The sequence below is a fragment of the Vicia villosa genome, unplaced genomic scaffold (assembly GCF_029867415.1).
Source record: "Vicia villosa cultivar HV-30 ecotype Madison, WI unplaced genomic scaffold, Vvil1.0 ctg.003337F_1_1, whole genome shotgun sequence".
Lineage (NCBI taxonomy): Eukaryota > Viridiplantae > Streptophyta > Magnoliopsida > Fabales > Fabaceae > Vicia > Vicia villosa.
This window is the reverse complement of record NW_026706182.1, coordinates 116,223-139,894: the sequence shown is the minus strand read 5'-3', so window position 1 is coordinate 139,894 and position 23,672 is coordinate 116,223. Positions and strand designations below refer to the sequence as shown.

Below are 23,672 nucleotides of genomic sequence, written 5' to 3'. Positions count from 1 at the left end.
TCAGAGACTAAGTTTTGATGAACAGTGTCACAAGGTGAAAAATTTGAAAAAAACCAGGAAGAAGATTAGGGAGGTGCTGGACTTAGGGGAGAAAGTGATGGAATTTTATCATCCAATTCAGATCGGAATACAACAAGGGAAGGAATGTCAACAAAATATAGAAATTCAATTCACCTATCAAAATAATCCTTATGCCAAGAAGAATTATCTTTCGGGAGGACTTCCTTTAACTTGCGAATCCATTTCTAGTTCCGACATTAGGAATTGCAACAGAAGAAGAGACTATGGCGAGTGGAACAATGTTGCAGAGTGACTATGGAATTCCATGTCAAGGTTGGGAGTCGTTAATTCTTCTGTCAATTTTGATCCGATCAAAAAGTTGAAGGAAATGGAGCTAAGAGATCATAAAGGGGAGAAGGTGACAAAGGGGACTCAAAATGGTGTACCTTAATGATAATCCTTTCATATAACTTGAGGGGTGGTGGGAATCGGACAAAACGTAAGAGAGTCAGATTTTTAATTCAAAAAAGTGACGTTGATCTTTGCTTCATTCAAGAAACAAAATTAAGTGGAATAGGATTGAATTTAGTCAAAGAGATGGGGGAGATGTTGATGTTGAATGGTCCTATTTGGATGCTAATGGAGCTTCGGGTGGTATTCTCACCATGTGGAAAAAAGATTTTTTTCTCTAAATTATAGTTTTAGAGGTGAAGGATTTCTTGGACTATGTGTGGAGAAGGAGGGCAAATTTATCTACTTTGTAAATGTATATGCCTCTTGTGATAAAGTTACTAGAAGGAGAACTTGGAAAAAAATTTGTGAGTTCAAGAACAATAACATTCAAGGATCTTGGTGCATTGATGGTGATTTCAACTCTATTTCTTCTTTAGATGAGAGAATTGGAGTTCCTAGTAGTGGTAATAGTAGGGAGATAAGATTCTTCAACGAGTTCATAGAGGAAATGGACTTGGTGGACCTTCCTACTATAGGTGGCAAGTTTACTTGGTTCAAAAGCAATGGGAAGGCGATGAGTAGGCTAGATAGATTTCTATTATCGAAGAATTTTGTGGAGGATTGGAAGGTGGATAGGCAACATATAGGAGATAGGGATGTGTCCGATCAGGCTCCCATTTGGTTGAAAGATAATAGAAAAGATTGGGGACCTAAACCGTTCAAGTTTAACAATATGTGGTTCAAGCATGAAGAGTTTAATAGCTTTGTGGAAGAGGAGTGGAGTAAAATGATAGTTAAAGGAATGGGAGACTATTGCTTGGTTGAAAAATTGAAAACTCTCAAAAATCGGATCTCTTGGTGGAACAAGTCGGTTTATGGGTGGATAGATCTCAAAATTGACAAAGATGCATTCTTTAGATAATTTGTTTGTTCATTTTGCAGGTAATGCTCCAGAAGAGGTGGTTAAGAAGAGATCGAAAGTGGCGGAGGATTTTTGGGAAAACTTAAACAAAAAAGAAGGGTTCCTCAAACTTCAATCGAGACAACTTGGGCTTTCCGAAGGGGACGATAACACACGAGGTTTTCCATAATTCCTTAAAAGATAGGAGAAGAAGGAATGCTTTATGCTCCATTGAGACCAGGAGGGGGAGGTTGGAAGAGGTCATGGATATTAAAGAATTCATTTTTAAGCATTTTGAAGGTTTCTTTCAAGAAGAGGTTTGTTCTAGACCGGAGCCACATGGGATTAACTTGAATAAGCTATCGATGGTGGATTCCTTGGAGTTAGAAAAACCTATCTCCGAAGAAGAGGTCAAGGATGCTATTTGGTCGTGTGATGGGAATAAAAGTCCGGGTCGGGATGGTTATTCTTTGGAATTCTTCAAAAGATTTTGGTTTCTCCTTAAAGACGACTTGTTGAAGTTATGCAACGATTTCCACTCAAAAGGTACGCTTGTCAAAGCTATCACTTCCTCTTTTCTTGCGCTTATTCCTAATAAGAAGAATCCGCAAGACTTGTCCGAGTACCGTCCTATTTCTCTAGTGGGGAGCATATACAAGATTATAGCAAAGATTTTGGCGGCTAGAATGAGATGTGTTTTGGATAAATTGGTTTCTCCTAATCAAACCGCTTTTGTTCCGGGTAGGAGTATGATGGATGGGGTTCTAATGGTAAGCAAAATTCTTGATTGGGCAAAAAGAAAAAAGAGGGGGTGTCTTTTACTCAAAGTGGATTTTGAAAAGGCTTACGATTCTATCTCTTGGAATTACCTTAGGTGGATTATGGGAAGAATGGGGTTCGGGAAAAGATGGTTGAAATGGATGGAATCTTGTATCTTCACTATTCATATGTCCGTTTTGGTGAACGGTAGCGCTACCAAAGAGTTCAAAGTACAAAAAGGTTTACGTCAAGGAGATCCGATTTCCCCTTTTCTCTCTGTCATTGCTATGGAAGGTCTTAGTGCGCTTATGAAGAAATCGGTGGAGGTGGGGGATTTTAAACCGTTTAAATATGGCGAGGAAGATTATGTGGACATTCTCCAATTTGCGGACGACACCGTAATTATTGGAGAACCTTCTTGTGATAATCTTTGGAACATGAAAGTGTTGTTGAGAGGCTTTAAGCTTGTTTCCGGTTTGAAAATCAACTTTCACAAAAGCAAATTTTTCGGAATTCATATTGGAGAGTGGCTTTCTTACTCGGCAACCTCTTTCCTTTCTTGCAAAAAAGGAACTTTTCCTTTTAAATTTCTTGGTGTGTGGGTGGGTGAAGGCGCTAACAAGAGGAGAGCGTGGAAGGAGGTAATTTCTAACATCAAAGCAAGATTGTCGATGTGGAAGGGGAGAAATATCTCCATAGGTGGAAGGGTCACTCTTATTGGTTCGGTGCTTAATGCAATCCCAATCTTCACTCTTTCTTTTTTTAAAGCTCCGAACAAAGTTATTCAAGAGATTAAAGGTTTCCTTAGTAATTTCTTGTGGAAAGGGAATGTGAACAAAAGAAGCATTCATTGGGTGAAGTGGGAGAATGTTTGTAAACCTAAGGGGAAAGGTGGATTAAGAATTAGAGATGTTGGTGATATGAATAGATCCCTCCTTCTCAAATGGAAGTGGAGAAGTTTGAAGGAGGACAAAGCCATTTGGAGTAGATTTCTTCTCTTCAGATATCAAAATCCGAAATTCAAAGTGTTAGCTTCTAGTGGGGAAGTTTTAAACCGTGACGATTCTAGTTGGTGGAGAGACATCATCCTTAACGATTTTAAAGAGGAGGATTCCGTTGAAGGCTTCAAAGATTGGGTCAAATGTGAACTCAAAAGAGGTAATAACATTCTTTTTTGGCATAGTTGTTGGTTGGGTCATCAAACTCTTCGCGTTTCCTTCCCGCATTTGTTCGATCTTTCAACCAATAAACTTTCCAAAGTTAGTGATGTCTTTTCTTGGAATGATGGTGCCTTTAATTGGAACATTAACGGTCTCTTCGAAATTGACGATTTCGTTCACTTGAATTCGGATTTCACTCATGACGCCTTAAATGATACTCCGACGGCTTTTGTTCTTCAAGTAAGGGAGCTAAAAGTGTTGCTAAAAGGAATAGTTCCGAATAATACGGAAGAAGACAACTTCCATTGGAAGCTAAACCCAAATGGTGTGTTCTCGGTTGCAAGTGTATCTAACTTGGTAGCTAATGCAAAAGACATGGCTTGGTCAACTAATGTCATCAATTTGTTGGAAGCTATGTGGAAGGCTAAGATTCCGAAAAAGGTTAAAATCTTTTGTTGGAGATTTTTCATAGATAGACTTCTTCTAAAAGACCTTTTGGCCCATAGAGGTGTCTCTAACTTCAACTCTATGGATTGTTTATTTTGCTCTAATCATCCGGAATCATCGGAACACCTCTTCTTTCAATGTCAAGTTTCGAAAGTGGTATGGGAAAATATCTACACTTGGTTGGGAGATGACTTGGAGTTTACCTTGGACGAGTTCAAAACTTTTGGTTACATCGAAGAAAAAGTGAGGAAATCCAACACTAGAGTTAAATTAAACTCAATTTGGTTAGCTCTAATTTGGTGCATTTGGATAATGAGAAATGCCATTATTTTTGATAATGCTTCTTTTAGCTTTGAAGTTGTGATCTCTAACATTTTGTTTTTTTCTTGGAGATGGTTGTGTAATAGTGACTATACTTCTAGGACTATTTTTTATGATTGGTACAAGTTACCTTTAAACTGTTTTAACTCTATTTAGAGTTGTAAGGATTGCACCCCTAGTGTGATATCTTATATCATTGCTTATTAAAAAAAAAGAACAAAAATAATAAAACAGAACAATAAAACATAGCGAATTTGTGATATGAAAATCAAACATCAAAATAACAACGACCATAAAACATACTGAAAGAAATAGTATATCCGTATCATGGTTTGTGGAGTTGTAGTTGCATATTCATAGACAAGAATTGAGAAATATTTTTGTAGTACATGAAGGCAAAACTGAATGCAAACATTTGCATCTGTGTCAAAATTGAAGAGTCTTCCATGAATTGTATACAAAATTCAAATTGTTGGAACATATACGTAGACCAATGAGAGTTAGTCTTCCATGGATTGTATACAAAATTCAAATGGTTGGGTTTACCAACATAAACGTAGACCAATGAGAGTTAGAGGCATTAGGAAAGTAATTATTATTCTAGGTAACAAATACAGGACATGAATGCCCTTCAAAAAGCATTGTGTTAAATTTATCAAAAAGGACATTTTTGGGAGTTCATGAGTATATTATTTTCTTATATGGTAGATTGTTGGGTTTATCAACTTATACGTTAACCAATGAGAGTTAGTCTTCCATGGATTGTATACAAAATTCAAATGGTTGAGTTCACCAACATAAATGTAGACCAATGAGAGTTAGAGGCATTAGGAAAGTAATTATTATTTGATTTGTTCAACATATTATAACTTAAAGTGTTTGATTTTATAGTTAGATTTGGCTACATCAGGAGCAGGAGGAATCGGGCCTTTTATCGGTTTATGCGGACTTTTTTCTTTTTTTGGAATTGCTCATGCTTTTGTCCAAGGAGGCATCTCCGGAGACCTCTCCCTTATGATTCCCGAGTTCATTCAGGTTCGTCTTCCTAATAACTTTTTTTTTTCATGAGTTACGATCTAATCATACAAATTTGATGTTATGCAGTCTTTTATCGGCGGAATAACAGCGTCGGGAGCTATAGCTTGTGGTGTGCGACTTTTTACCAAATTCTTTTTTGAGAAATCTGACAATGGTCTTCGCAAAGGCGCTTGTATGTTACTATTCGTTCATATATTTATTTACTTCAACAATGCCTTTCTTTATTATAGACTTTATAAACTCCTCATTCGATTTATCGACTTTGCAGTGTTAAGCTTAGGCATCTCTTCATTATTTCAGCTTTTGAGCATTGTCGCGTATGGAATTTACTTTCCAAAGTTATCTATAGTAAAATACTATCGTTCAAAGGCTGCTTTAGAAGGAGCCGAAACCGTTTCAGCTGATCTTGCTGCTGCTGGCATTCAAAATAACGAGACAAATCAACAGGTCATTATTATATAGAAAATATAGACCAGATACATTGATTAGTGAATGAATTTAAAAAGTGAACTTTATCTTATAATAAGGTTTGCTTGTTAAATTCAATATGTACGTTTCAATATACTTATAAGATTATGAACTTTGAGTGTAGGTTGAATTTGATGCTAATCTACAAGCACGGTTAAGCAACAAGACACTGTTTCTTCAAAACATCGACTTTGCAGCTACCTTATTCATGGTATATGTATTAACGCTATCGATTATGCCTGGATTTTTGTACGAAGATACTAGACCGCACAAGCTTGGAACATGGTAATAATTTATCGTTTCACTATTTTTTTTATACTTCTAAGTTCCAAAGTGATTTTTGACAAGAAATATTTTGTGAATATAATGTCTAGGTATCCACTTGTTTTGATCACAGTGTACAACATCATGGATCTAGTATCATCCTATATTCCCCTTATCAAAAGCTTGAAGATGGAATCTAGAAAAGGACTTTTGTTCACAACTATTTCTCGATTCCTTTTGATCCCTGCATTTTACTTCACAGCGAAACACGGTAGCCAGGGTTGGATGATTCTACTTGTGTCATATTTGGGACTAACCAATGGTTATCTCACTGTTTGTGTGTATACAGTTGTACCTAAAGGATACAAGGTCAGTAACTATAATATACAAGTATTCGATATGATTATTATATGAAACTATAGAACACTAAATAACATTGTGTTTGTTTACGGTTTTGTAGGGTCCGGAACAGAATACGTTGGGTAATTTGCTTGCGTTGTGGCTTCTGAGTGGTATATTTGTCGGAGTTGCTCTTGGTTGGTTGTGGCTAATTGGAAAACCACAACATATCTAATTGGAAGCTTTTTATTTATAAGACAAATGATTGGATAATTCTTTAGCATTAGTAGTGTGAAATGAGGTTTTTGGTTATGTATTTGGTTTTGATGCTTGGATCAGTTTTGTATGATTCTGAGAATTGCTTTACGCAGAAACTATAGGTTATTTCTCAGCAACATCTGTAACACATCTTTTACAATGCTGTCTTAAATGAAATAAACTTATGAATAATGGCTATAGCCTATTCTTGCTTGGAAAGACAAGCCTATTCTTGCTAAAGGTATCCAAAAGAGCCTAAGAGAGCTCATTCCAAAAAGGACATTTGGGTACGGTTAAGCCTAAGTTAGCCTAAGTCATCTGTGGTTGCGCTTATTTGATCTTGATAGATCTGCATCAAAATCAAAACATTTTGATCTTTTGATAGATCAACCACAGATGAGTTTAACACATGCCGTCTTTGAGGCCGTATAGTACAGACTACAACACAAGGCCTAAAATTTGTCATGAGTAAACAGTGTCTAAGTAGGTTCTCATAAAATGTTCTTTGCGGTGAAACCGTAGTTAAATAGAGTGTATTTTTTTGTCATGGTTAAACTGCAGTTAATTACACATGACTTCTAAAAACTTGAGACGACTCTTGTTGAATGCATGGAATCATTGACTACAAGAAATCCAATTTAAGTGTAGGGACATTTTGGAGTATTGAGATTATCATTTGCAGATATTGCAGTTTCAGGTGAAAGGGAAATCTAAGACAGTGGACTGTGGAAATCACTAAGTATCACCCTGTCATTGTCCTTCCATTTTGCACAAAGGGTGAAAAGAATAGTATAATTGTTTGTCTTGCTTCACCTATGATGGAAATAAAATTACCTGAGGCAGAATAGTACAAATGCTATAATCATTCACATTTTTCGGCTTCATAAATTTGTAAAGTCATCTGAAAACTAGGTTATGCTGCACACTCAAAATTTACATTAATATGCAAAAGCATGCAAGCTCTTGTATCTACATTCTGAAGCATTTAAACATACCGATACATCACAAGTAGATAAGTTCTTAGACACATACATTATGTAACAGACACAGACTTTTTAGATTGCAAGTGTTTCTGATGTTTGAAACGTGTCCGGTGTTCTACAACATATTATCTTATTTTCTCAAATTAATTTTAGTATTGACATGTATTCATTGTTTCTTGGCCCTACATGCTTGTAGTTATGAAATGTCTGTATGATTCATTTGTGTCATCGTTTTATTTTGGAACAAATGTAAGTTATAGTTAACAGACTCAAGGAGATCATTCCTGTTTTAATCTCTCCGTTTCAAACAGGTTTTATCCCGGGAAGAAATATCCATGAGAACATTGTGGTGGCTCAAGAGATGATTCATAGTATGCACCATATGCAAGGAAAAAGGGGGTTTTTTGCGACTAAAGTGGATCTCACCAAATCCTATGATATGTACAAGCATTGCATTGCAGATTTAGTCGAAGCAGTTCCAACGAAGGTGCAGTATTACAAAGTCCGATATGGTTAACAGTAGAGGTGACTGGTGGATATCCAGAATTGCATTCACGCGGTGGTGCCTCCCTGTAATGATCTGGGTGCTGACAGATGCATTCGGGTCGGTGATAGGCAGGGTTTATCTTCTGTTTCGAGTGTATACAGAGTGATGAGAGAAACTGAAGACCTGCCTGTGGATAATAATAGAAATTAGAAGATAATTGGGAAGTTAAATATCCATGAAAGAGTCAAGACCTTTTTATGGCTAGTTGCGCATGGCAGACTGCTCACAAATAAACTGTTGTTGAGTAACATTATCAGGAAAGGTCCATTGGAAATTAAAGATGTATTCACTAAGTTTAGAGTTAAAAAGGTGTTGCAAATTAGCAAGTAAGTTTAGAGTAATATAGAGAGGAACGTCATGCTAGTTGTCATGCCAGACTTTGATGGTTTGGACATCACCGACAAGCCACTGTGAGTTGTCAAGAATGACACTAAATTCATCTTTCACACAACTCCAGATGGAAGAGAATATGTGATGATTTATGGCTTTACTGTTCCTGCAAGCTCTATTATTTAAAAACATGCCCCATTGTTCCCCATAATGCATTATATCCCACCAAAGCTTCAAGTTTGAAGCATCATTAAGGATCTTAAGGGACCTTAAACCAAGGCCACCTTCCTCATATGGCTTGTAAATTTTCTTCCATGAAATTGTGACTAGTTTTCTTTCAATAATGTCCTCACTCCAAGTGAATTTTTTTATCCATTTCTACAGGTCACTAAGCAAAGAAATGGACCATGACAAGAATGCACAGTAATGCTATGAGTCAATATACTTTGGATGACAGACTTGAGAACATAGAACTCTTGTTCTGATAAATTAGGAAAGACATTCAAGGGGTTGTGTGCAATGGAGATGCATCAGCCAGTGGTATATTGGTATCATCCAAGTTACTAAGGATGACTTGTTTAAGGCTGAAGAATGGGAGTTGTTTGGACAGTCTGCTCATGGTATGATGATCAGTAAATGCCATAGTTTGTGTGGTCTGCCTGAAGAGGGAATCTCCTCTTTTGGTGCAGAAGGATAAACACCTTACATCTCAAAGTCAGACAGGTGGTCTGAAACTTGCTTCTAAAGAAGCTCTTTGGTGTATGGTGATAGCTGCTGATTTTTCTACATTATTGATCAGCTGCTGAATTATGAGCTCACGTATCCCCTGTAAGGAGTTGTGCATGAAATACTATGGATGTTCCTCCAAAGCCGTAGTATATGTCATACACAGGTGTTTGAGATTAATGTCAGGTCTGATGTTGAAGCATCATCTCAAATGTGTGTTTTCAGCCAAGGTAGTATGTGTGACTCATAGAGAAGATTGTTGTGGATAAGATGGAATCCTTCCATGCTGATAACTTAGATTTGATCTTATCTGCAATGGGTTGCAAGTGACAGGATTGGATCAAATCTTGGTGTTAAACCTGATGAGTTTAGTTTTGGATTTCTTGCTTATTTATAACTTAAAGGGTTACAAGATAAGATAGATGAGTTAAAAGTTTTGATGACAGGTTTTGGTTACACAAAAAACAACAAATGCTTCTATTCTAATTATTGAAGCTCAGAAGTTTGAGTCATCTAATATTAACAAAGTTGATGAGTCTATCGGTTTTGGTATTGTTAACACATGTGTTAGTATTGGACTATCCGACAAAGCACACAGTATTCTCGATGAAATGAATGTTTTGGGAGGCTCGGTCGGTCGGTCTTGGGGTCTATGTACCGATCTTGAAGGCTTACTGCAAAAAAAGAAGCGAACTGCGGAGGCTACTCTATTGGTGATGGAGATTTGTAGTTCAGGTCTTCAATTGAACTTGGAAACCTTTTATGCTCTGATAGAAACGTCGATGCTCGGTCAAGACTTTCAGTTGGTCTTTTCTCTTTTTAGGGATATGAGAGAGGCGATGATTACTGATTTGAATGGGAGTTAGTTGACTATAATGACAGGTTTGATGGAGAATAATCGACCTGAGTTGATGGCAATAAGGCCATTCTACAGAATTTGAGTCCCACCAACCAAATCATCAATGCTATCAAAGTGTTGGTCTTGAAGAGCATAAAATTTGTTAGCAACAAAACTTGAAAATAACCATTTGAATATGCCTTCAACTGTCCTTCTATTAAATTACACTATTAATGACTCAACACTAAATGCTATAGAAATTTCCTGCAACATATATAACTCAGCATTATCACCAAAACATAATTGAACTTCCTACTACAATGATCTATAATTCAGCATCTGTCTTCAACATAGAATCAACCAAGAGAGACTGTCAAAATTTATTCTAACCAATATTTCATGCATCCGAATTTTTAATTCATATTCAGACACAAGATATCGAATATGTACTAAGATGCCTCATACAGCAGACCTCATAATTATGTTATGTATCCAAACAATCGTGCAGATTGTTCCACCACCTTTCTTTGGAGCAACAAGTCGATTACAATATTTTGCAACCAAACCAGGACCACAAGGTAAATTTAATATCCTTTATTATCTTCTGCGGGTCTTCAATTCCTCCTTCTTTAATCATCGCCCATTCATATACATTCTTCAAAATATCCTTTGCGATTCGGCAATGAAAAATTAGATGCTTGCTCGTTTCCGAAGAAAACTAAAATATGGATTCTACCTCGTTATTTTGTAGAGTACCTTTGTTTATAAGTTCTACACTCGTCTGTAAGCGATCTAGTAAAATAATCCAACCCAACATTTGGAACTTTGATGGTGCCTTAGATTTCAAAAATTGTTTCGGGATGAGCAGAATCAATCAGAGCATGGTATCATGACTTTACCGAATAGCCATTTATTTTATCTAGAATCCATAACCATGAAAGATTTGGGACCCTAATTTACATCTGATCTTTTAGACCACACCAGGAAATGGTGTGATATATCTGTTTTGCCTACAACCTGACCATCTGATTCCCACGTCTCAATACGCTTTTCCGAGAGGAGCATTTGATCCAATTTGCTTATCTCTTGACCGTCATGACTAAACCAAGTAAATTTCTTTCTAATCAGAGGAATACCAAGCCCAAACCCCTACGAAGATTTGTATCTACAACAAGGAATTTTTTTCAAATTCCTCAAAAAGTATACTCTAATGCTATCATGTATATGATCAAACCAAATGTAGTACTTATGTGTGAGTCCGATAGTAGCAAGTTTGTCTGCACAAGCATCCCTCCCCTGAATATATGAGAAACAATGAAGTGCATTGAATGAGTAAGATTAGTGCAATCTAGCCTTTAGGGTTTTAACTTCGAAGAGACAAGTGATTAGTTAGAAAAAGGATGCACTACAAACAAACAATGGGATTCAAGCCAAAAATGGGACCCGTTGTGTTTAGCAGCAAGTTCCTCTGCCATCATAGCACCACAAAAGTCTGAAATGATGACATTATATTTGCCAATAAAGTTGGATAAACTGCCTACATGCTCACCCTTTGCATTTCGAAATATACCACCACAAGCTGCAAGAATGGAAGTACTTGCATCCATGCCATCAGAGTTACCCTTGATCCAACCAATTGGAGGAGGTTGCCACAAAATATCCAAGATTAATGGAGGAGCATTAGGAATGAGGTTCATGGACTGACCTTTGATAATGGAAAATCCAAGCATATTTGTATTGGAATTAGGAGAGAAGGCTGCTAAAGATAAATTTCTGAGGATGATGTCTTTGCAAGAGTTCCAAGTGATATTAATGTCTTGGAACCTAGCTTGATTTTGAGTAAACCATATACCATTGATAATTTGAATAATGACTTCAACTATGATTGTCCTATAACTCTTGGACCAGTCATGATTATTAATGTGCCAACATTTATCCAATGAGTTGATTATAGGGAAACCAATAAGAAGGGTAGAGAACCAATTCTATGGATGCTTAGAATAGACACAAATCACAATCAAATAGAAGGTGTTCAAAAACTCACTTTGTTTTTGACAAAGGTCACACACAGAGGGGAGGAAGCAAGCAGGAGTGATTAAATTATCAAATGTAGGAAGCTTGTTTTGTATGTATCGCTAGAAAAGTAAGGATTTGGAAGGCGGGATACTAGAGTTCCACACTTGCCTATGCCAAGATACCTCATAACTATTACTTTCTATTTTAAATTTTATTCTAATATAATAAAAATATATATTAATACAAAATTTAACAATCTACATTATTAGTCTACATTATATGCTTCAAATAATAAAATATTTTTAAATACAAATATTACAATTAATATATATAATAATATTATGTGTTTGTTTTAAATTCATTTAATAGAATATTTTTATTACATAATTATTACTTTTTAGTAAAAAACAATTAATAAAAATCTAACATATAATACTATGATATTCTATTTTTCTACCAAAATTTACTTTTTTACCTTTTAAACAAAATAACATACTAAATTATAAATATTACATTTTCTTTTTTATCAATATATAAGTAATAAATTTTGTTTAACATTAAATTTTTTTCTTACCATTTAAACATATTAAATATTTTATTTTCCTAATAAAAAATAAATATTCTGTTTAAAAAAATAATAATATAATAAAAATTTCATTTTACCAAAAAAAATTAAATATTCAGTCTTAAAATAATATTTTGTTTTAAAAAAAATTAATATAAAATATATTATATTACATATTCTATAATTTCTGTTTTACCTAAATATAAATTTTACAAAACAAAAAACATAATATATAATCTGATTTAAAAATATAATCTATTTTAAATATTTTGTTTTTAAAATATAATTTATTTTAAATATAATATATTATATAAATTATATTAACTAATATTAATATTATTATTTAGTTTTACCTAATAATAAATTTTACAAAATAAAAAACATAATATTTCCAAACAAACTAATATTTGTCAATCCAAATAACAATCCAAATAATATATACAAGTAATAATTAAAAATAAAATTGCAAAAATACCTCTTCTTCAATCTCCTTCAATCTTCTTTGTCCAATCTTTCTTTAAATATCTTCAATCCTCTACACTTTCAACACTTAAAGAAAACAAATTAACAGAGATTAAATACCAAATAATATTGCAATTGAAGAAAAAAATGAACAGAAATTAAATACTTAAGAGTACATACCTTTATAAAAATTGAAATTGAAGAAAAAAAACAAAGAATTAATGGAAGAAGAGGAGTAGAGAGGGAAATGTGAGGGGAGGAAGGAGAGAAAACGTTTGAGATTTTAAGAGAAATGTTTCTGAGATTTGGGAAATTTAGGAACGATGAGGGTTGTATATAAGAATCATAGCGATGTGGGTTTCACGCTACAACTTACCCACGTGGAATCCACGTCGCAACAGTCAAACAGTCACTTGCAATTATTGCTACTTCTGCTATTCGCTGCACACAGTCAAGTCAAATGTCTTATTAAAGTGTTGCGACGTGGTCTAAACGTCACAATTTGAAATTTGTAAATTTAACTTTCCCTCTTAAACTACTATGCAGATTTCAGGGCGCGAGATTTTAATTTCATTTATTGGGACGTAGCGACGTGGCTTAAATGACGCCAATCAGCGAAATGTATCTCACGTCGCAACTTCTCAACGGATAAAACTTTGCCACGTGGTTAGCATTTCGCTACTTGCGACGTGAATAGCATTACGCAACAGGCCAACACATATTTTTATTAATTGCCTTTTCAGAAACAAGTCATGTCGTGGTCAGCCTTTTTCTTACACAAACGTTGCGACGTGGAATTCATTACACATCATAGTATTTCAAAATTTAAAAAATCCTTCCATCAGATTTTTGGAGTTTTTTATATTAATTAATTTTAGCGACGTTTCTTCCATGACGCAAATATATATATTTTTTAAAAAACTCTTTCTCCCATCATCTTTATGTTATTTGCAATATTTTATTAGTAAACATGGTAATGACGTGCCTATCACGTCGCAACTACCATTTTTTAGACACATATTTACCACGTCACAAATTCACGTGGGTAGGGACAACATTTCTTATAGTAATCCCACTTGTTCCAATTAAAACAAATCACAAAATTATGGAAAGAATGAGAAAAATAGAACATATAATTTGGAGATTCTTTAGCAAGTGCTTGTTGTCATTATATGTTAGACATACTTGTGACAAAAACAAATTAGATATGAAAATATTCCAATAATAGATTAGAAAATAACTTAAATGATTTGAATTTAAAGCCAAAACCAACAGAGTAATAAAATTACTTAAGGCATCATGTAAAAGTTATTTTTAAGCTAAAGTTAAAAATAAGAATTTTATTAAAATTGTTTGATACTTCTAAAAAAAAAACTTAAAAAAAAGTTGCTTTGTATTTATAAATTTTCAACTTATATATATATATATATATATATATATATATATATATATATATATATATATATATATATATATATATATATATATATATATATATATATATATATATATATATATATATAAAGTTAGAAATAATAAAATATGATTTTTGGTCTAATTTTAATAAATTATTTGCAGGGAAAATATTTATTTTTATTCATACTTTAAAAATTATAAAATATTAAATATATATGTAGAAATATTTTACACAAAAATGACTACAAATTAAAATAAAATACTACTATATCTCTAAAAGATATGAAAAAAGATAAGTCAACAAAAAGGCAGACCAAACGGTACCTTAAACTCCGATGTAATTTTCTAAGATACAAGGAAATAAAATTAAAGAGGCACGTATATTAGAAATAGGATACAATGTTACAAATAATTAAATAAAAATAATTTAGTATGAAATATTATAATTAAGTTAACATATATAGAGATTGTAAATTAGGAAGGAGTTATACAAAGCGTCAAATTCAAACCAATCTAAATAATACTGTAAACCGATAAAAAAAAACTGAAAATCTCAAAAAATTAAAGTTTACTGGAAGTATTTGGATGCATTTTAAGAGAACCGCACGTTCGAATTGGATTTTGGATTGATTTTTCAAATTTAAACCGAATCGAACAACATGTATATATATTTTTACTTATTTATTTTTTATTAATATGATTTGTTACGTAAATTTACTACTATATGGTAATTATTTTTTTAATATTATCTATTAGCTTAGTTTAATCTATTTATTTTTATTATTTCAATTATTTCAACCATAATTGATCATTCTCATTTTATAATATTAATTTTTCATATACGATATGATATATATTATATCAAATTTATGATTTATTAGTATTTTTATAATATTAATAAAAATATAATTTGTAATTTGGATATTCCCAAATCGATCCAAATTAAACCACATTAAATTGGATCAGATTGGATTAGATTTTTTTAACATATCATCCAACCTCGAATAAATTTATCTTTGGATCAGATACATTTTTGCCTTAAAACCGATCCAACATTCACATAATTATCATTGTTTAATTTCTCAAAGGACATGTTAGATAAACTTTATGTCCTAAATTACAAATAAAAAGTTCAATTTATATTTATTAAAAAAATCAATTATAATAATTTAGATTATGAATTATATCTTTTCTACAGACTAATTAAATCTAATTTGGAAAAATTAAATGAATTGAGACCAAATTAAATCTAATTTATATTTAATTTTATTTTAACAAAAGATACATTGTTTTGGAAAATATAATTAAATAGAGTTTAAAGGTAATGTACTGTATGTGTAAACTAATTTTACACATACAACCAATCAAAATCCTTATACTTGCAATGTCATATTAATTTTTTTAAATTAAAATTATGTTTTAATTAAATACATGATTGTGATTGGTTGAGAGTATAAAAATATTTTACCCTGTAGCTGCATATCAATTTTTCTCAATTAGATATGACAATAATTGAGTCTTTTATTTGTAATATTTTTCTTAATAAAATCAAGGACGCACATCTTATGGTAGGATAGCATTGGTTTTAGGTTTTATTTGTTTGTCTATAATTAATTTAGGATTTAATGGATATGCATTGTTATTGTAAAATTCTTTACATAGTCAGTACATCACAACTATTCACATATATTATTTTATAAATAATTAAAATAAAAGTCAAAATTCAATAAATATTTAACGGCTACGATTCACTGACGGTGTAAAACTACTTTACATTGTCAGTATATTCCCATTAAATCCATTAATTTATTTGTTGGATCTTTATAGATCGCATTGTATAATTTGTTTTGGTATTAATCAAATTTGATTTTCCCAAAAATAATAATTTTCTAGAAAAATGATTTTTTTTTTCTTATAAATTGAAAGGGAGTATAAAACGATACAAATTCTCTTCCTTGCTTGAAAGAGGTCTATTCATTCATTCACCAAATACTGGTTATATATTTTTTTCTTGTTTTTTTTATAATCCAAGACTTTTTCACAAAACATTTATTCTCAAAACATTCTTCTTTTTCTTTTCTGGTTATGGATATTTATTTCTCTTGTTCATTCATAAACATGTGACAGATCATTAGTTGAGCATGGCAATTTCGGTTGAAAATGTTGAGGCACCAAGAAAAATGCAGGGAAAATTTCAAGCTATGTTCATATGTTTTATCCTCGGACTTGGTTCTCTTATTGCATTGAAAATGTGGACAATGGGAGATTATTACTACAAAATCTTCCCTGTAAGAATCTATTATAATGTTTCTTGATATGTTTATGTGATTATGAGTTTATTAGTCTAACAAAAGTTTTTTTTTTTTGCTTTGAAGAAATATCATCCTATCCTAGTATTCACTCTAGTTTATCAGCCATTTGCACTTGTAACGACAATGATATTGGCGCATTATGAGTCAAAAATCAGTACCCGAATTCGGAACATAAGTGGATACACGCTATTCTTTGTCTGTTCTTTGTTCCAGATTGTCGTAAGTATATCTTAATTTTCACTTTATTTTGATTTTGATTTTCTATCTATTTTGCTTTGTTCAACATATTATAACTTAAAGTGTTTGATTTTATAGTTAGATTTGGCTACATCAGGAGCAGGAGGAATCGGGCCTTTTATCAGTTTATGCGGACTTTTTTCTTTTTTTGGAATTGCTCATGCTTTTGTCCAAGGAGGCATCTCGGGAGACCTCTCCCTTATGATTCCCGAGTTCATTCAGGTTCGTCTTACTAATAAGTTTTTTTTATGAGTTACGGTCTAATCATACAAATTTGATGTTATGCAGTCTTTCATCGGCGGAATAACAGCCTCTGGTGCTATAGCTTGTGGTGTGAGACTTTTTACCAAATTCTTTTTTGAGAAATCTGACAACGGTCTTCGCAAAGGGGCTTGTATGTTATTATTCATTCATATGTTTATTTACTTCAACAATGACTTTCTTTATCATAGACTTTATAAACCCCTCATTCGATTTATCGACTTTGCAGTGTTAAGCTTAGGCATCTCTACATTGTTTCAGCTTTTGAGCATTGTCGCATATGGAATTTACTTTCCAAAGTTATCTATAGTAAAATACTATCGTTCAAAGGCTGCTTTAGAAGGAGCCGAAACCGTTTCAGCTGATCTTGCTGCTGCATTTGTTCAAAATAACGAGACAAACCAACAGGTAATTTATTAAAACTTTAGTTTATACTCCGTTTGGTCCTTATTATATAGAAAATATGGACCAGATACATTGATTATTGAATGAATCTAAAAAGTGAACTTTATCTTATATTAATGTTTGCTTGTAATATGTACGTTTCAATATACTTATAAGATTATGAAGGGTTGCACCCCCTAGTGCGATTTCTAATATCATTGCCTATTAAAAAAAAAATTATGAACTTTGAGTGTAGGTTGAATTTGATGCTAATCTACAAGCACGGTTAAGCAACAAGACACTGTTTCTTCAAAACATCGACTTTGCAGCTACCTTATTCATGGTATATGTATTAACGCTATCGATTATGCCTGGATTTTTGTATGAAGATACTAGACCGCACCAGCTTGGAACATGGTAAAAACTTATGGTTTCGCTATTTTTTTTATGCTTCTAAGTTCCAAATTAAAGTGAAATTTTTTTTTTGATGGAAATTAAAGTGAGTTTTGACAAGAAATATTTTGTGAATGTAATGTCTAGGTATCCACTTGTTTTGATCACAATGTACAACATCATGGATCTAGTATCATCCTATATTCCCTTTATCAAAAGCTTGAAGATGGAATCTAGAAAAGGACTTTTGTTCACAACTATTTCTCGATTCCTTTTGATCCCTGCATTTTACTTTACAGCGAAACACGGTAGCCAAGGTTGGATGATTCTACTTGTGTCATATTTGGGACTAACCAATGGCTATCTCACTGTTTGTGTGTATACAGTTGTACCTAAAGGATACAAGGTAACACTCACTAAAAATCAGATGTTTATGAATCATAATATACAAGAATTCCATATAACATTGTGTTTGTTTATGGTTTTGTAGGGTCCGGAACAGAATGCGTTGGGTAATTTGCTTGCGTTGTGGCTTCTGAGTGGTATATTTGTCGGAGTTGCTCTTGGTTGGTTGTGGCTAATTGGAAAACCACAACATATCTAATTGGAAACTCTATTTATAAGACGATTAATAGTGTGAAATGAGGTTTTTGGTTTTAATGCTTGGATCGGTTTTGCATGATTTTGAGAATTGCTTTACATAGAAACTATAGGTTATATTTCAACAACACCTCTAACTCATCTTTTACAATGCTCTATTAATTGAAATAAGTTTATGACTTTTGATGACATTTTAAGGTCTTAGTTTTGAGTTGTTGACAATGCTGTCAAATAGTGGCGATAGCCGCCCTAAAGCGTTACAACGTAGTGCAATTAAACAAGTTGTTATTGTTCCGTAATAGCTATGTAGAACAAAATGTTGTCGAATTGCGGCTACCCTAGTGCTATAGCAATGTAGCATAGTAGAATTTGAACAACCTTTTTATTTTCTGCAGTTCACCAATGACAATACTGGTTGTGGAATCAGTCCCTTGTAAATGCAATGTAAGGCTGCCTGCTAGTACTATAAACATGTATGATCGATGCTGAACTGTCCGCTTTCTCCACAATGTTTATCCTATTCTATCCTGAAACGATCAATTCCGACATATTTGAAACACCTTCCTCACATGGCTTGTAAATTTTCTTCCAGAAAATTGTGACAAGTTTGCTTTCAATAATGTCCTCACTCCAAGTTAAATTCTTGCTCCATTTAAAGGGTTACAAGATAAGATAGATGAGTTAAAAGTTTTGATGACAGGTTTTGGTTACACAAAAAACAACAAATGCTTCTATTCTAATTATTGAAGCTCAGAAGTTTGAGTCATCTAATATTAACAAAGTTGATGAGTCTATAGGTTTTGGTATTGTTAACACATGTGTTAGTATTGGACTATCTGACAAAGCACACAGTATTCTCGATGAAATGAATGTTTTGGGAGGCTCGGTCGGTCGGTCTTGGGGTCTATGTACCGATCTTGAAGGCTTACTGCAAAAAAAGAAGCGAACTGCGGAGGCTACTCTATTGGTGATGGAGATCTGTAGTTCAGTCTTTTCTCTGTTTAGGGATTATGAGAGAGGCGAGGATTACTAATTTGAAAGGGAGTTACTTGACTATAATGACAGGTTTCATGGAGAATTATCAACCTGAGTTGATGGCCACTTTCTTAAATGAAGAGGTTGAGGATCCGAGTATTGAAGTTGGTACTCATGATTGGAATTCTATATTGCTTTTTTTTTAAAGCCGGGAGACTAGAAGATGCAAGGAGAACTTCAGAAGGGTGATATTGATCAGACCTGCTTATGCAAGATCTAACACTTACTAAAGAATTCCAACACTGCATTGATTATTACATTTTGACTGATTATGTCCCCTGATTATGTCCCAATAGTTTTAGAAAATGAATGCTCTAAATCCATTAGGTCCAGGAGCATCATCACTTTTAATCAAACATTGAATTCTTTATTTCCTCATGAGATGGCATCATAGTCAACATACTGTTCGATTTGCTGTGTAGCATTAAAAAATTCTAAATCTTGGGAGCTTTTTCCATCAATAAGGCCATTCTACAGGACTTAAGTCCCACTAACCAAATCATCAATGCTATCAAAGTGTTGGTCTTGAAGAGCATAAAATTTGTGAGCAACAAAACTTGAGAATATCCACTTGAATATGCCTTCAACTGTCGTTCTATTAAATTACACTATTAATGACTCAACACTAAATGCTATTGACATTTCCGGCAACATAAGTATATAACTCAGCATTATCACCAAAACATAATTGAACTTCCTACTACAATGATCTATAATTCAGCAAAAACATAATTGGTTTCTGGTCCAGTAGAGAATTTAAATTGAAATGTTGTAATCAGCAAGCAAAGCACGACTCAAGCCACGCATAACAGAAATAGTAACATGTACTATCATGAAAGAAGAGAATGTATGCCTTCAAACTTGAAATGTGACCAGACCACAAATCCTAAAAGTAAAATTGCAGGACTTTCGAACACACTCGACTAGACTTAACAAATCAAACAATAGTGCCATCAGCACAGACACAACTCCTCCAAAACCAGACAACAGTTAACCTCAAGACAAACAACTCAACAATGTTAACTACTTTTTCTAATCGCAGGACAGCGAAACACCAATAAAAATCACCTAAAATCACACATCTTCATTCCCATTTCAACACCCCCAAGAACTAAACTCATGTACTAGAACCAATTGAATCAATCAAACTTAATAATGAAAGATAGACACTACAATGTAAAACAGCAACAAATATTCAGTGTCAAAGAAGAGCAATTCAGCAACATATTTTGTGGCATTGATGATCAATCTGAGCTATGGCTAGTTGAGCATAAATTAATGAATAAACTAGCAAGTTTAAGTTGCAGTAACTCAGCAGAATAAACTACACTCACCTCAAAATGTGATGCTAAAGATGCAGGGGTTGGTTGAAAGAAGAAGGAGCTTTAATCAATACAATTTGTTAGCAACTATTCTTTCCAAGCACAAAATGCCCTGCATATTGAAAAATGACAACTTATGCATCAAATAAGACCAAAAGACATTCATTCTAAAAATCCTTAGGGCTTCATGAAAAACAATAAGCTCAGTCATATTAATATACATACTGAAATATAATTATAATGACGCATGAAGAGAGAATCACACATGACAACTAGTGTTTGTTTCACATGTAAAAGTGTAGAGCAATTTGTGCTAACTTCATGAAAAACAATAAATTCTGAAATTGGTGCTGCATACCCTCTTGTGTGGGTGAACTTACAAGCTTTTCCAAACTTACAACCCCCAGACATTTGATAATACTGCCATAGCATAAGATAAAAATATATATGAAGTACAAATATGTCAGGAAAAGTTCTATTATCATTGCCATTATATATATTATCCTTGTTAGGAAAGCATGATAAACAGAAAAACTCTGTCAACTAATATAAAAGTGTCACATGTAAAAGTGTAGAGCAATGCCGGATAGTATGAAAGCCCCAAAAACCAAACATAAATGCCTCAAGTTAGAATTTGCAATATAAATTTGTATAGAAGAATGATTAGGGGAATAACCTTGCATTCTGTCTGGCCCGAGTTCTCTGCAGGTTCTTCTCTATCTCGCACCTTCTCCCTTCCAGCCATCATATATAGTCAAAACACCAAAACAAAGAAGAATTTCAAGTAAGAACATCAAATATAGTTTTCCTAGTCATAAAAGCCAATAGAACCTGTTTGACATGCTCAATATTGAATGAACAAAGCTATTGTCCCTTCCAAAGGAAACCTCACAAAGAGTACAATTATAAAGTCGAAAGAACTATCTAATCAAGCAATGTCACAGAAAAATAAAAACAAGTTCACACAAACAAAATTCATTTCAATACTTGTTGAATGATCACAAGGTTTCAAACAATGAATTCCCACCATTTCAAACAAAATTCATTTCAAACAAAAATTACACATAGCAATAGGAACTAATTTGTGAGTATAAACCCTAATTCTTCAGCTACCAATGTCGCTCAAAGTATAAAACCCCTAATTCTCCCTTACCAATGTCGTCACTGTGAAATGGTTTCCTCTCAGCTTCGTTATAGTCACTACGAAATGGTTTCCTCTCAGTTTCGGTGAGCAAATGAGCGGTGCGGTGTTGGAGAAGAAGAGAGCTTCGTTTTTCAATGAGCGAATGAGCGAAGCCCGAAATGTTTTCAGTCGTCACAGGAAGTTGAGCGAATGAGCGAAGAGAAAGGATTTCGTGAAGCCTAAAATCAAACTTCGCTGAAACCTGAAATCACAGAAGCGATGAAGTTCACAGAAGCAACGCGAAATGCATGCTGATCGGTGAAAGCGATGAAGTTCACAGAGTTGATTGAAAAATGGGTTTCGGTATGCATGCGATGCGATGAAGTTCACTGAGTTCACTGAGTTAATTGAAAATGGATATGCATGCGATGAAAAACTCCTTTGTTTTTGTATTTTTTTATTCATGAAAGAGTTAAGAAACTTTATTTTATTCACCTAATAAAGAGTTTTAGTATATTTTATTCACCTAATAAATTATTTTACTATGTTATTAAAGAGTTTTAGTATATTTTATTAACCTAATAAATATAGACCCATTAATATTACCTCATTAATTTGTTAATAATGTCTAAATTATTTATTAATATGCCACATAGATTATATATTTTGAGTTATAAAATTAAACAATTTTTTTTGTTTATATAAATTTACACCCGTTTTTTAGTTTAAAAGGAGTAATTGAAATTTGATTATAATAAAATTTTTAATTTAAACCCGTTTTTAGGAAAAAGGTGTATATTATAACCAGATGATGCAAAAGTGACATTTTATTTACAAAATTGCCACCAAAATTCTCATTTACACCCGTTTTTAGTAAATCGGGTGTAAATTTTAAAATTATATTGTTCTATTTGTACTTGTGTCACTTTGTTTATGACAAAGGTCGCAAACAGAGGGGAGGAAGCAAACACGAGTGATAAAATTCTCATATGTAGGAAGCTTGTTTTGTATGTATATCGCTAGAAAAGTAAGGATTTGGAAGGCGTGATACTAGAGTTCCACACATGCCTATGCCAAGATACCTCATATTCATGCTTTGAAATGAAGTTATATGAATCCATGAGAGTCAAGTAACCGATTTCTAAATGAGACCAAACTCTTGTGTCATCTAAATCCCCAAGAAGAGATGATTGAGAATAAGCTCGAGAAGGAAATATTGATATTGATAGGGAGCTCCCATATTTTGTTAATAATAAATTCACTTACCTTTTTTTAGAAGAATAGGATCCAAAACAGACATATTAAGAGTTTGTGACAAAGGAGGACCACACCACGAGTCTAGCCAAAAATTAATTTTTTACCATTACCAAGGCTCCATGTTGAGTTGTCCATGATTATAGAGAATAATTTTTTGTTGATCTCCAGATGGAAGAAGAAATGTGATGCTTGATGATTCCTATATTTCTCAATACTATACCTTTGAGGAGATGAGCCCATCCTTTTAAGGACAGAAGGGTATCCCATTAGAGCTTGAGATTAGGAAGTTGGTTTAGGGTGGATGGGGACCTAATACCAAGACCACCAACTTCTAGGGGTATGTAACACTTTCTCCAAGCAACAATTATCAGTTTTCTCTTTTCAATCTCCCCACTCCAAATGAAATTGTGAATCCAAGTTTTCAATTTTCTCTTTTCAATCTCCCCACTTCAAATGA

At 33.3% G+C, this 23,672-nt stretch overlaps 3 protein-coding genes across 3 annotated transcripts; all 3 read left to right on the top strand.

Moving 5' to 3' along the window:
• Positions 1–1,617: 1,617 nt before the first annotated feature.
• LOC131640851 (uncharacterized) lies at positions 1,618–4,197 on the top strand. Its single transcript, XM_058911226.1, has one exon. It carries the CDS (start codon positions 1,618–1,620, stop codon positions 4,195–4,197), a length of 2,580 nt encoding a protein of 859 aa, XP_058767209.1.
• A 671-nt stretch (positions 4,198–4,868) lies between these two features.
• On the top strand, positions 4,869–6,541 carry LOC131640848 (equilibrative nucleotide transporter 3-like). Its single transcript, XM_058911224.1, has 6 exons — positions 4,869–5,076; positions 5,146–5,251; positions 5,348–5,526; positions 5,672–5,832; positions 5,922–6,180; positions 6,272–6,541. The coding sequence occupies exons 1-6, from the start codon at positions 5,056–5,058 to the stop codon at positions 6,383–6,385; spliced, it is 840 nt and encodes a 279-aa protein (XP_058767207.1). The 5' UTR covers positions 4,869–5,055; the 3' UTR covers positions 6,386–6,541.
• A 9,844-nt stretch (positions 6,542–16,385) lies between these two features.
• On the top strand, positions 16,386–18,482 carry LOC131640849 (equilibrative nucleotide transporter 3-like). Its single transcript, XM_058911225.1, has 8 exons — positions 16,386–16,579; positions 16,667–16,822; positions 16,919–17,062; positions 17,129–17,234; positions 17,331–17,482; positions 17,742–17,902; positions 18,026–18,284; positions 18,369–18,482. Exons 1-8 carry the CDS (start codon positions 16,433–16,435, stop codon positions 18,480–18,482), a joined length of 1,239 nt encoding a protein of 412 aa, XP_058767208.1. The 5' UTR covers positions 16,386–16,432.
• The last annotated feature ends 5,190 nt before the right edge of the window (positions 18,483–23,672 follow it).